The 14,475-nt window shown below is 37.6% G+C and overlaps 1 protein-coding gene across 1 annotated transcript; it reads left to right on the top strand.

Annotated features, from left to right (window-relative positions):
* Nucleotides 1-503: 503 nt before the first annotated feature.
* On the top strand, nucleotides 504-14,061 carry DRAM1 (DNA damage regulated autophagy modulator 1). Its single transcript, XM_054282147.1, has 7 exons — nucleotides 504-637; nucleotides 7,269-7,336; nucleotides 8,498-8,640; nucleotides 10,541-10,718; nucleotides 11,256-11,314; nucleotides 12,593-12,685; nucleotides 14,017-14,061. Exons 1-7 carry the CDS (start codon nucleotides 504-506, stop codon nucleotides 14,059-14,061), a joined length of 720 nt encoding a protein of 239 aa, XP_054138122.1.
* Nucleotides 14,062-14,475: the final 414 nt, after the last annotated feature.

The following is a 14,475-nucleotide window of genomic DNA, read 5'->3' as shown; positions in this document are numbered from 1 at the left end:
GACTACATGTACCGTATTATTAAGACGTTAATACAGCACTACATTAGTAGTCAATACTACTAATCAATAGGTCAAAATACATATAGTAAATATCAGCATAGAGCCATGTAATATGCTCTTTGCAGCACATATAATATGAGCTGCAAAGAGCCCAATGGACCCATTTTTAGGCCTTTTAAAGAACACTGTGGAGGCCCAAGCAGTAGGTGAGCGGTCGGGGCAGCATCTCACCGCCCGCCTCCCTGCCCGGACGGGGCGTGTGCGGTGCGAGAGCCGCAGCCCCGGGACACGGGGAAAGTTCTGCGGCCGCAAACTCTGCGGATCGCGCAGCGGGGACAGGCGGAGGGGCCCCGGCTGTTCCTGGGGGCGGGGAGCGCCGCGGAGAAGCGAAAGCGAAGGGAAAGCAGCGCCGTTCCCGGCGGGGCATCCCCGGGGCGGGCGGGGACAGGCAGTCCCCGGTGCCCGGCCGTGAGCGCTGCCCCGCTGCCCCGGCCCCGGGGGCGATGCTCTTGTGCTGCATGCCCGGCGTGGCTTTCGTGCCCGCCCTGCTCGTCTGCTGGTCCTCGGCCGCCTTCATCATCTCCTATGTGATCGCCGTGCTGGCGGGGCACGTCGAGCCCTTGGTGCCCTACATCAGGTGAGGCGGGGGAGCTGCGGGGTTCGTGCGTGTGTGAGACCGTGGGAGGTGTCCTGAGGGGCTCCCCGGAGGGAATTTGGGGTCCCCAGGGGCCTCCCTGTGACAGAGGGACACGCTGGGCACCCCCGGCACCCATCACACCTCCAGCACCGCTGGGAGCCACAGGACACTGACGCTGAAGACACCATGGAAAGAAAGGACATGGAGGTTTTCTGCTGCAGCCAACGCAGGCCTGATGCTAGAAAATGTTTACAATTACGTGGTGGAAGTGTAATTTTGTTTGTATAAGTCCAGAACTAGGCCAAAGTGCACCAGATGGTGACTGGACTCAAAGCCCTGCGATGGCTTTTGCAGTAAACACATCCCCACAAACACACATTTTTTATATTTCTTTATAGGACCAATAGGTTTTAAAGAGATGCCTGGCATCCTTTTTCTCTAACCTTTTTCATTTAAGTGCAATTCTGTGTAAATAATTCTTTATGCATAGCTTATGTTAACATTTAAATCTAAACTATGAAAATGTTAGCATTTATCTCTCAATAGATTGAAGGTTAGCCAGAAATCCAAGAGTGTCTCTGATTCTCTTGGAAGATCTAAACAAGGTTATAAAATATATCTTTCTTACCAGAAGACCTAAACAAGGTTATAAAATGTATCTCTCTTAGCCAGAAGATCTAAACAAGGTTATAAAATACATCTTTCAAGATGTGTGACCGTGTTCACAGGGGTCTTAGGATGAGGGAAGAGACGAGGATCTGACCCCATGTTTCAGAAGACTTGATTTATTATTTTAGAATATATATCATATTAAAACTATACTAAAAGAATAGAAGAAAGGATTTCATCTGAAGGCTAGCTAAGAATAGAAAAAGCAAGAATGAATAAGAAAGGTTTGTGTCTCCGACAGAGTCTGAGACAGCTGGGCTGTGATTGGCCATTAATTAGAAACAACCACATGAGACCAATCACAGATCCACCTGTTGCATTCCACAGCAGCAGATAATAATTGTTTGCATTTTGTTCTTGAGGCCTCACAGTTTCTCAGGAGGAAAAATCCTAAGGAAAGGATTTTTCATAAAAGATGTCTGTGACAAAGATGCATCTAGACCTAATACTTTGAAGGACTTTTTGGGCATGCAGAATTTCAGAAGACTGCTAACCTGATTGGCACATAGAAGAAAATGTGATTGAAAATTAGGGTTTGTCATCATAGGCAAGAGCAAATGACACCACAACCCACAAGATAGCTGAGCTTCATTCAAATTGAGCTAGAGAAAGTTGGGCTTCATATTTATATTAGCAAAACTTTTTAAGACTCTCTTCACAAATCTGGAAAGCTCTTGGAAAGCCTTGTTCTTGTACTTGAACAAATACCCTACTGCTCATCCTTGATTACACACAAAGCTTTACTAACACAAAAGTGCTTGTGATCAGTGCAATTTTTCCAGTGTTAACTAACAAAAATTAATAATTTGATAAAATTGTACATGTTTTGTATTCAGAAGTATTTTGAGATCCTGTAGTAAGAAATTTGAGAAATCATTTTTCTTATATTGAAGCCATGCCATAGAATAAAATACATGAGAGAGTGGGATGTGGTTTTTTATGTATAGTTTTGTTTGCAGTTAAGTTTTTGACAGCCCAGGTATCTTAATTGTGTCATTCTTTCTAAAAGGGAGGGAGCAAACCTTTAAGTCACAACTCTACAACTCCAGGGAATGTATCACAGCTGCCACAGTTATATCAACTTAATGGAATAGCTCCCACTAAACATTGTTCTTATCCTTTAGCTATGGAATCACCATAAAAGTCCATAAAGCCAAAAGCCCTATAAAACCTAAACAAAGCAAAGACATAAGAGGCTGCACCAGTGATTCCCACTCACATTTTGGTCTCTCTGCATTTACTGGTAAAGCTTTTTAAAAGCCTTGTTTATGTTACATCCTTTTAACACCACATTTGGACTAAGAATATGTTGACTATTGGTGAAGCACCTGCAACAATTCTAAAGGCATGGGGTCTAAGCATAAGAACTTCATAGAAGATGCATTTGAGAATAATACAAGGTTTTTTCTAAGTACTCAGGACAATAGTCATACCATATTCATATTCTTAATTTGCAGGTCATTGCTTTAGCCTAAGAATATGAATCATGTGAGTGAGAATGTGATTTAGTAAAACTAAGAGTGTTAAAAAAAGAGGAAGAATGTTGCAACCTTTCAGTTGTGCAATATCTTAAAATGAAGTATAAAAATTAAATAGAGCTCGTATGGGGAAATTCCAGTTACACAAAGGAGAAGAATACTGACATACTTGAGTTCAACATTTCTGTAATTCTTACACTCATTCCCCAAGTACTCTGTGTATGCCTTGAAGAAACATTAATTTTATTTGCTTACAATGTAGCAGCTGTTAGAGCGAGAGACCACGCCTAAATTTGTCTTTGAGGTTGTGCTAATGTCCCATCAAACAAACCATATAAATACAATTCCTGGTAGATAAAATGAATATGATTTTGTGTTTTCTAGCAGCTGAATCCTAAAAGATGATGAGGTTGTGCCAAAATTAGTCCTGTTACTCACACTGCTCAAAATCCAAACCAATTTGGATTTGCTGGGATGGCTGTTTGCTTGTTTGAATTCTCAGTGAAAGAGTAAAGGAAATTTTCCTGAAAGTATTTCCTACCAGTTGGTACCTCTGGAAAAATCAGAATCCCTGTAGGTGGAATAGAATCTTCTTATTTTAAAAATTTGGGACTTCAGTTTGAAGAGAAATAGTTTATGATGGCTCTGAAGACAACTCAATTACGAGGAGTCTTTTGGGTCTAAAATATTTATTCCTTGTCTCCTTCACCTTCTTGTCTTTCTACTCTTGCGAAGACTGTTCATTTTTAAAATTTTTCTGCTTGAGATTGGGACACAAATGCTGTCATTTTCATACAGGGTTCCTCATCTTTTCCATGGAGGTTGAACTCACCTATGCACCAGCTCAAATAAGTCAGCACATTTTTGTTTCAAATATGCCATTTCCTTTTTTATTTTTTGTAAAAACAAGGGGACTGTCACCGATACTTCTTTTGCTAATCTTTTTTTTTTCAAAGCAGCAGACTTAAAGAAAAATTAATATGAATCCAAGTATTCATTTAGCTTTTTTAATGCAAAATATAGCATTTAGAAGATTGTGTCCTTTACAGTCCAGTGCAGTATTTTGTAAATAGATTGTGATTTAATATTCCTGGTATGAATTTTCTTTACAACATAATCTAAGATTGTTGAGTTTAAAAATCCCCAACAGCAAAAATCACCTATAAGCCTTTATCTTGAGAAAATACTTTGGTAAAAAATGGAGTTCAGTGCAATTTCAGGTTATTTGGTTTGCTCCTACAATGTGTTCCAAGAACTTCAAATGGCTTTCTATGTGTGTGCCAATTCCATTCTCGGCTCACCTAAAGCCCTTCAGAAGCTTTGAAGTGATTACAGTCCTGTGCTTACCACAGAGTGGTTTCTGATTTGAAAAAGTCCTTGAAGATTGTCACAAGTGGTCCACATTTTAAATGTGCTCCTTTGTTGTGCTAATGAAAACACTCCAGAAACAAAAGGAAAAGATGAAGTTCAAGGTTAAAAAATGGGCTAAATGAAACACAAATTAAGATGATTTTCAGGTGTGTCAAACAAACAAACAAAAAGACACAGTTTACTGTTTTCATCAATTTCACTCTAAAAGAGAAACAAGATTAATACAGACTACCAGCTGGAGCAAGTCTTCAGAAAGCATTACAACAAGAAAATTCAGGTGAATAGGGATTCCCAATGCCTGACAAGTTGTAAAGACTTGTCAAAAAGCTTGGTTCAAACTTTTGTTGTCTGAGAATTTGGAATCAACCTAGTAAAAAGAAATATATGAATTTTCTCTATTTTTTTTCATGAGCTTTTCATAGAAAAAATCCTACTTTTATCCTAAGCTTCCTCCTGTTTCTGATAAATCATCTTAGCAACTTTTGTTAAACAAATCCTTCTATGACATAGAGGGGTTGGAGAGCAAATACGAATTTCTAAAATAATCAAGTCATTTGAGATGGTCATACTCTTCTGTCCTGAACTTCACAAAATTACCAAAATCCTTGAGAGTGATTGCTAAAGTAGAGAGTGCTTTCTCTTTTGCGTGTGGAGAGCATTCATGCTGAGGTCATTTTGGCTGTACTCAGTGGTAGCTCCAGAATCTTAGTGCTGAAACCTAATCCAGCCTCACTGCTGGAATGAAGAGTATTCATCTTATTAAATGACATAAAAAATATCCCTAGCTAGTACCTACTTGTCTCATTATACACAGAATCACAGAATCAACAAAGGTTGGAAAAGACCTCTGAGGTACTGATTCCAACCTGTGACTGAACTCCACCATGTCAACCAGACCATGGCCCTAAGTCCAGGATTTTCTTTAGCATTTCCAGGGATGGTGGCTCCACCACCTCTCTGGGCAGTCCATTCTAATGTCTAACCACCCCATCTGTGGGGAAATTTTTCCTAACATCCACTTTAAATCTCCCCTGGCACGACTTGAGGCCATTTCCTCTTGTCCTGTTGCTTGTTACCCAGAGGCCAACCCCCACATGGCTACAGCCTCCTTCCAGGCTAAACACCCCCATCTCCCTCCACTGCTCCTTATCAGACTTGCGCTCCACACCCTTCTCCAGCTCTGCTACCCTTCTCTGGACACACCCCAGCCCCTCAATATCTTCCTTGCAGTGAGGGGCCCAAACTCACAGCAGCGCTTGAGCTGTGGCCTCACCAGAGCCAAGAACAGGGGACCGTCACTGCCCTGCTCCTGCTGGCCACGCTGTGGCTGACACAAGCCAGGATGCCACTGGCCTTCTTGGCCACCTGGGCACACCCTGGCTCATTTTCAGCTGCTGACTACCAGCACCTCCAGGTTCTTTTCTGCTGGACATTGTTGGGGCCGAAGTGTTGGATCCAGGCCTTGGTCTTGCTGAACCTCCTACCACTCATCTTGGCCCATCAATCCAGCCTGTCCAGGTCCCTCTGTAGAGCCTTCCTACCCTCCAGCAGATTGACACTCCCACTCCAGGAGAAAGGTTTGTTCTCAGAATCCTTGTTCAGTGTCCACTAAGTTTTGGCATTAGCTAAAACCCTCATGTGTTCACATATTGTCACAGACATCTTTTATGAAAAATCCTTTCCTTAAGATTTTTCTTCCTGAGAAGCTGTGAGGCCTCAGGAATAAAATGTAAACAATGATTATCTGCTGCTGTGGAATGCAACAGGTGGATCTATGATTGGTCCATGTGGTTGTTTCTAATTAATGGCCACTCACAGTGAGCTGGCTCGGGCTCTGTCCAAGACACAAGCCCTTCTAATTCATTCCTTCTTTTGCTATTCTTAGCTAGCCTTCTGATGAAATCCTTTCTTCTATTCTTTTAGTATAGTTTTACTATAATATGTATCATAAAATAATAAATCAAGCCTTCTGAAACATGGAGTCACATCCTCGTCTCTTCCCTCATCCTGGGACCCCTGTGAACATGGTCACAACATATCTGATAGCAGAATTTTTGGGTGCCTATGTTCAAACACACTATTCTGCCTCTTGGTACTGCCCAGTAACTGGAAACTTAGCTCACACTAAAATTATGTAAAGACTGAAGAATTAGATTTTTTCCATTGGCTTGATCAACAGAACCTGATCAAATAGATATCAACTGGTTGTATGTTAAACAAGAAAAAAATGAACATCAGGGAAGAAAAATTAGTAGAAAGAGGTGACAAGATCATAGTACTGTTCTTTCAACAGGGTATTCACCTTCCAAAGAAGAGTTCTGCTTGAGCTCACATGCTCCCAGGAGTATGTCCATTCTGTGAGGAAAGGGCATTCTCTGGGCTAGGTCTTTGCACTTATGTAGGGAAAAGAGGGGAAAGGACTCTAAGGTGAAGGTGTTCCATTCTCTACAAAACAAATGTTTTGTGTACATTATATCTTTCATTTATATAGACGTGCATCTAGATATGTATATAAATTCTGTAGATATTCTCACACTCATGCTCCCTCTCTCTGTCCCAGTGAACTTCTAATTAAAGGTGAAGTGTTTCATCAGAAGAGACTTACAACACCTTGGAGATAGAGTACTCTTAAGCTGTATCTGCATTAGTAAATTAAACAGTTCCTAGGAACATTCCTGGGCATGGAACACAATTTCTCTCATAGGGTCAAGTCCTTTTAAAGAAATTAAACCAAATTCTCTCACATCTTAAGATAGTGACTGCCATTAGATATATTTTACTCTACCACAGTGTTAATTCAGCGGATAAAAGAAACATTATTTCTGAAATGTCATTTATGGAATCATGCCATTCATGAGCAAAGTACAGGTCTGTCACATCTTTGCATATTGCATACAGAAAAAGAAGAAATACAATTCAAAGCATACACTCTTAAAATATGCTTTCTTTTTGAAAAGAAGGATTCTCCACTACAAATGGTGCAGAAGAAGATAAATTGCCTTACACACACAGAAGAGGTTCACATGAGTTCTACTTCTCATGGGATTTCAATTGTCTCATTTATGTTTCACAGGTCTCAATTAACTTTTAATTTGTCTCTCTTCCTGCTTTAGTGACACTGGAACTAAACCTCCTGAGAGCGGTGTCTTTGGTTTTATGATTAATATTTCAGCACTTCTAGGTATGTATAAGGTATTTGGGTTGAACAGAATGAAGAAATGAGAATTAATGGAAAATTAGTGCCTGCTTTAATTACAGAACTGTATTTAGTATTCTGCAGAAAAACTTCTCCACAGTCAAATGGTAATATCAGATGGATGTAAGTAATACCTGGAGTGTTGGGTCCTTAGGAGCAGTTAGTGCAGGCTCAGAGGCACTTGTGTCTCTTCAGAGCACCTTATCAAAGGAGTCAGCACACTGGAAATAAAAGTGGAGCAAAGATGGCATAATTACTCTGCAAAAATTCTGATGCAGGGAAACCTCAGGTTCTAAGATGCTGCAGTAAAGGGAAGAACAGTGTTGAAGCAACACCTGGTTTTCTCCTCAATGTGCCTCCTTCTCTACAAAATAACTGATGTGAATCAGGAAGTTTGGCATTTTCTATTGCCTTTCAAAGGATGGAGGATCAAGAGCTGTGTATCTCTGTATGACGGCCTTAAGGCAAAGTAAACATATTTTACCTTTTATAAGAGCTCACAATTGTGTAGTGTTTAATGTAACCTCACAGTGCCTGGGCAAAGTTGCCTGATTTCTTTTTCCAACTGTACATAGGCTGAAACTGTGTCCTGTGTCATGGAACTGTGGAATTCAGTCTACAGCTTATTATATCCTGAGGAACCATGATTTCCTAATTCAGTACAGGTGTTTGCCAGGAGTGAACTGCATTTTATGCAGTGACTCTTCAAAAAGGAATTAATTCTTCTGACCATCCATCAGAAGGAGATGTAGTTCTGGCACAAGATGTAGTTCTGCATCTCAGAGCAGAATAAGGCCTCCCACTTGCAGCTTATGGTTCTTATCTCCCTGTAACATCTGTTCCTAATGTGGAATAGCAATGCCTCTGTGCCCAAAACACCCAGGAGAATGGGATTTAAATTTGTGCTTTTCTTGAACTGATGTGCATTCAGTTCTAGATAGAAATAATATGCAATTTTAAGACAAAGATAATGAAGTTCCACCTCAAAGTTCATCTGAATTAACTTCTTCATTCCAGCAGAGTTAAAGATAGTATTATTAATTATGTTTATAATTTTGTTCTGCATGCCATGTATTACAGGAAAAGGTTTTTAAAATGTAATCAATATGTGATCATTGAACAAAACTTTTTTTTTTGTTTTTTCAGCTTCAATTACAATGTACATCAGATATTTATTAATAGAGAAGCAAAATGAATCATCACACTTTGTTAGATCTTCATGCAATATGTTTACATTATGTGTGGGTTTGATGGGCTGCACTGGAATGGGCATAGTTGCAACTTTTCAGGTATGACCATAAATTTCATAACAAAAATGAAAATAAAATAAGATTGCTTTACCATTAAAAATTTAAACTAGATAACAGTGATTAACATTTTCCCCATATAGACCCTTGGAAAATGGAGTTAGAATGTGTGTCTTGCTTTTGCCTTTTTTTGAGTAACTTTTCAGCAACAGACTTGTTTCCTCCCTATACAACAGAATTTTTGCTTGGGCAGTTATGCCATTAAGGAGTTTTCTGTGTGATTGTCTTGTAACATGTCTGTACTATATGGATTTTTTTTCTGTAAATATTTTTCTGTGAAAACTTGAGTGTAAAAAATTTTGCTATTGCAAGTTTAGTTTGCTTATAATCAGGTAGGGCAGAATAAGTCAGACTAACAAAAACATCTGCTTTTTTTGCTGAATGATGGCATACTCACCAGGAGAATTTTCTACAAAATAAGTTAATCTTATCTGACTTAGATTAGAAAATTGAGCACAATATCAGCCTGTTAAACTTCTGAGTCTGTAGGAAAAGGCATAACAACATGTCTTATCTATTGATAGAGACATGTAAAACTACTGCTTACTTTGCCAGAAGTAAGGATCTCATTACAAACCCAAGTTCTCCCACTCAGTGTCTGAAAGAAAATCAATAGGGAGAAAAAATACCAAAACAAATTATTCATTTCACCTTTTCTAGTGAGGAAGTGTATAATAAGGTAGATTCTGACACAAATATTAGGGCAATTGCACTGAAAGCTTCAGCCTAGATTCAAGTTAAGTTTAATTGGCAGGTGGCTTGAGATACTGCCTTAAAATCTGTGGAAACAGCTGCATTATTTCTTTTAAAGGATGGTCTACCTTGGAGCATTTTGTTAAATACAATTGTGCTTATATAGTGACATGATGACATACACAGAAATTGAAAATAAAGATTGTTGGGCCTTCAACAGCCAGAACAGTTTTACATGTAATGGAAATGGCATTTTCAGACAAAAAAACCTCTCTGTCTTAAGATGTAACTTGCCCTTTTTAGCTTTGCATCCAGGCAGTGTGTGTGGATTGCAAACACCACAGGCACTGTAGTCTATTCTAATCATATTTTACTTTAAAATATCCCTGTTCTTATTGAAAAGATTTATATGTGGCACAAAAAAAAATTGTTGGATGATGCCTGACTGAAATAGAAACCAAACTCAGCTTCAATAGGGAAAAGACAAATCAGGAATGCAAAATAATTTATGAATAGTGTAGTCTCTATGTGTTGCTTCCATTGAATATCTCAAAAGTTATGTCAGTGCTTTATGTTTTCAGTAGTCTTCCTTTTAGGCAGCTCCTTCCTAAAAGGAAGATGATGAATGGGATGCAGAAACTTTGATCCTAATGTTTCCAAGGGGATTCATTGACAGTTATAACAATGGTTCTTATCTAATCTCTGTTGTGTCTCACTGCCAGTCCATAAAGTCCTTCCTCACTTAAGTTCTATTTCCTCTGCTTTGAGTCTGCTTTCCATGTTAAGGGCAGTTTGTGGAAAGGGTTCTGAGCATAATAAGGATCTAATCTAGCTAAGAAGCATCTGATCTAGCAGATTTTCAAGCATCCTTAATTGCCCAAGAAGCTGGAAATGGTGGCTTGCAAGCCTTCAGTCTTTTCACTGTATATGCACAACTAGTGAACAGTACATTCTGATCCCTATTTGCCAATAGAATAACTGAAACATGAAGAGGATGTGAGATTTGCTCAAGGTCAGGTGATGTTTCAAGTCAGGAGACCAGAGCAAAGCTGGAATTAGAAATTATTCCCTTAGTAGTCAGTCTAGTTCCTCTAATCAGTGTGTCGTGCAGGAAATTTACATTCATGTGCGCTACCTGCCAGTTTCTTCAGGTCATAGCAGCTAACCAGTGTGCTGATTCCCTTTCCAGGAGCTGGCTGTTCCCAGTGTCCATGACATAGGAGCTCTGGTGGCCTTTGGCTCGGGTGTTGTGTACATCACACTTCAGTCTATAATCTCCTACAAGTCCTGCCCACGATGGAACACTTACTTTGTGTGCCACATAAGGATGGCCATTTCTGCCATATCATGCATTGCTTTCATTCCCAGTATCCTTTATGGTGCATGCCATGGTTTTCCCTTTATGTGTTCATGGTTTTCCTTTCAAGTTAAATCATTGCTGATAAAAAATAAAAACGAGGTCACACTCTTTACTTAGGGCTCTCTAATATGTATAATACAGCATTTTGAGACATCATCAATAGCATAAAAATAAGTTTTGGGAGCTTCTAAAAAGCTTTATCTCTTATTTCAGTATATTTAAAACCAATGTTCCAGTGTTTTTCACAGAAGCATGTGAAACCTAAGTTTGGAGTATCTCCCTTACTGTCTATACTTTAAAAGAACGTACAGAAACCTTAATTCTTGCAGAAATGTGGTTTAATTGCTATTACCACCTGCCTTGTAATAAGGTGATTCATTTAATTATATTCTTAATACCTTGATTTGATATTCTGGCTGCTCAGGGTCTCCTGTACTACAGAAGGGGAAGATTGTCTGAGTTTTGGTTGTTGTTTTTTTTTAAGCAGACATTTTCATTTTTACTCACTGATATTGCATAGTTTCCTTTACACTGTGTTTCCCAGTGATTGTGTTTGCTTCAAAAATTTCCATGACAAAAATTGATTGGACTCCAGGTGAAAAGGTAAAATCTTACTAGGTAGCCAACTTACCTTGTGTGATATTATTTGGGGAATCTGTTATATTTATCTTAAAGCACTACAGACATGCCAGAGACTTCAAATAGCACATTATCATGAACAGATCTGTGCAATGCTGGTTTCCAGTCACTTCTTCATTAGGAAGATGTCTGCGGTGTGGGTAAGAAAATTTGTCATGGGTGATCAATCTTGAAAGAGTTAGACTTTCATTTTGACCAGCAACTTGAGAGTTTCCCATAGAAAAAGACTACAAAAAAAAATCTGGTAATTAGTTCTACTTCCCTTTATAGTCAATTTTCTTGAAAATTAACTTTTCACATGAAACAATAAGTGGACCAATTTAATTCTGTAGTTTTTGAGGGCTTTTTTCTCAGCTTTTTTATTATTCTTTATTAAATAATCTTTGATACTGTCACTAATATTTGGACTGTGACCTAAAATATCCTAAAGTTAATTTTAGGTATTTGAATCCATTTTGATGTTTTCAGAATGAAACTCTGAAAACTAATTTTTGGTTTTGGGCAAATTTTGCTAAAAGGAGGTATTAAAAAAAAAAGTTAAATAATGCAGAGAGTATATCCTGCTCGAAGAGCTTAATAATATCACACTTAGCAAATGTACTACAACCAAACAGTGGCAAGGCAGCTGTGAGATAAATCTTTGCAAATTAGACAATCTTAATAATATCTTTGGGGATTTTGTGGGTTTTTATGTGATGCAAAGAGGAAAAAATAATATTACTGAAACAGATGGCATCTTTGGTGATGGCATGTTAAGAAACACTTTGCTTTCTGTTTGTGTCATGTGACATTGGTTTTCAATAACAGTTTAAAATAAAAGTCTTGTCAGGAGCTGTCATTGAGGGTGGCTCTCCATTTCAAAACATGGAAAGGATTTGGTCAGAATTGCTGAGCTCAGTGGCTCTGAGTGAAAGCTTGGAGCATGGGCACATCAGTAATCTTAATGCAACAACTGAATTTTTTCAGGATTATATTACATTCAACCTCTGTTTTGATCCTGTGCTAATTGTGCTTTTCTTCTACTGCCTTCAATGGTACTGCACAAGACAATGTAACACATGCACCTTGATAAATTTACTCACCATTCTATAAAAACAAAATGTGAATTTAATTTTATACAACAGAGATGACCAGTCATAAATCTTACTTGTTGAATTAACAGAAGGAAATGTCTATATCATTTCACCTTTATTTTATTTAGCTGTTTAATCTGACAATTTGTTATCTATCTCATTCCATCAGGATTATACTTACCATTTTATGAGTGCAATCTGTGAGTGGACAGTGGCCTTTGGTTTCATCTTCTTCTTTTTAACATTCATTAGAGATTTTCAGGTTGGTATCTACATATATTAGCAGTGACTAAGTGCTGTGAATTATATAACAATGTAATAGAAAATTATCATTCTTTACCTAGATAGATGCATCAAAGCTATACAGAAACAAAGGTTACCAGGCACAGAAATGATCTCTGTCTACATAAGGAATATTCTCCCCCTTGATTATTAAACATAAAATTCAGTTTAATAGTTCGATGTGTTTGATCTTGAAAATTAATAGCAGTCAATTATTTACCACTTTTTTTTGTAGAAAGAGGCTCTCTAAAGGTGACATAATAACAAAATAAATGATCCAACTAAAACTTAATTTCTTTGTGCCTGAAGGATTTTATATAATAATCCAAAGCATTTCAATCATTGATGCTTTACACATTTTGCTCTATGTTTCCTCACAGTGCAAAAAAATATGAAATAATTTTTGGAAAAGTATTGACACAAAACCTGCTTGGTTTGAGTAGCTGGATTCAGAGTTAACATATATTTTGCTAAACAATAGCAAACATTTCCATGTCTGTTTACTTTGGACTTAGTACTGAATAGACCATGGCTATAGGGATTTTCCTTAAATAAAATAAAAAAAAATTAAAAAATAATAAAATAAAATAAGCTAGATTCAGCAGAAAAAACCACTTCTTTCAGAAAAAAAAATTGTTCAAAATTACACAACACGTGATCTTAAAGGTTTATAATTGCCTTCTATAACTGACAGAATTATTGAAGAACCATTCCAAAATGTCTGTATCACTTAATGCATGATTTCTGGGGGGAGGTATTTATTGCCAGTCCATCACTCTCTGATGTCCATGTATACGATGGCATCTCTTTCATCAAAGGTCAGACTCTTCCCTTGGAGACAGAGATTTGCAGGACAATGCAGTAATTCTCACAATATTTATCAACAATCCTTAGTTGATATATGTGCTTCAGACACAAAAAAACCCTTTTACTAAATATAAATATTATGAAAATAAGAGAAAGTGATGAAATTAAATAAAATGCAATTGTGGCCATTTTAAATTACAGGCCATGAAATAGCATTAATCCAATGTTAGTGTTTGACAATGACAGAAAGATTTTTTAGATTCTATCGTCTTTTTGTCATGACCAGTGCTCAGAGAAAACCAAATTATTAATTCAGTAAAAAATGCCACACTCAAAGAAAAATAATAATTTTTTCTAATTTTCCGCCAGTATTTATTTCACTTTAACACTTTTTTCTTTTGCTTTGTTTCATCTCCTGTACTTTATATCATAGAACTGTAAAATTAAATTATCTTCCTTTATTTTTCTTTATTTTAAGCTGATCTTCCTTTCTTTTTCTTTTAGAGATTTTCTGTAAGGATATCAACAGAAATACATGAAGAATTGTGATAGTGAAAGAACAATATTTTATATTGATGAATATTCTAAGTTTCTTTTTACTTATAGAAAAAGTAAAAGATGCACAAGGATTGATGAGGTTGTGTTAAGAGCCCATGCCCTTAACTCTGCACCAGCAACCACTAAAAGATTTTAAAAACTCGGAGCAAGGTTCCTCCTGACTTTTTGCAATATTTTGTAATTTTTATATGGTTTGGTGTATTAAAAATACTGTAATAAAAGCAATATCTAGAAGCACCAGAAAATCACTCAAGGACTTGATCTCCTCAGCTCTTCCATTTTGGACATATCTGTACTTTTTAATTTGCTTTAGTGTGATCAGTGGCATTAGTTTTAAACTTGAGAAAGTACATTTTGCAAAGAGAGAAGTGTAAAGGCAATGGAAATCACTTGGACTGAATTCCT

Source organism: Melozone crissalis, unplaced genomic scaffold (genome assembly GCF_028551555.1).
Source record: "Melozone crissalis strain CALT ecotype California unplaced genomic scaffold, PUWL_Pcris_2 ptg000033l_1, whole genome shotgun sequence".
Lineage (NCBI taxonomy): Eukaryota > Metazoa > Chordata > Aves > Passeriformes > Passerellidae > Melozone > Melozone crissalis.
Note: the sequence above shows the minus strand (reverse complement) of the source record. Positions and strands in the feature narration are given on the sequence as shown.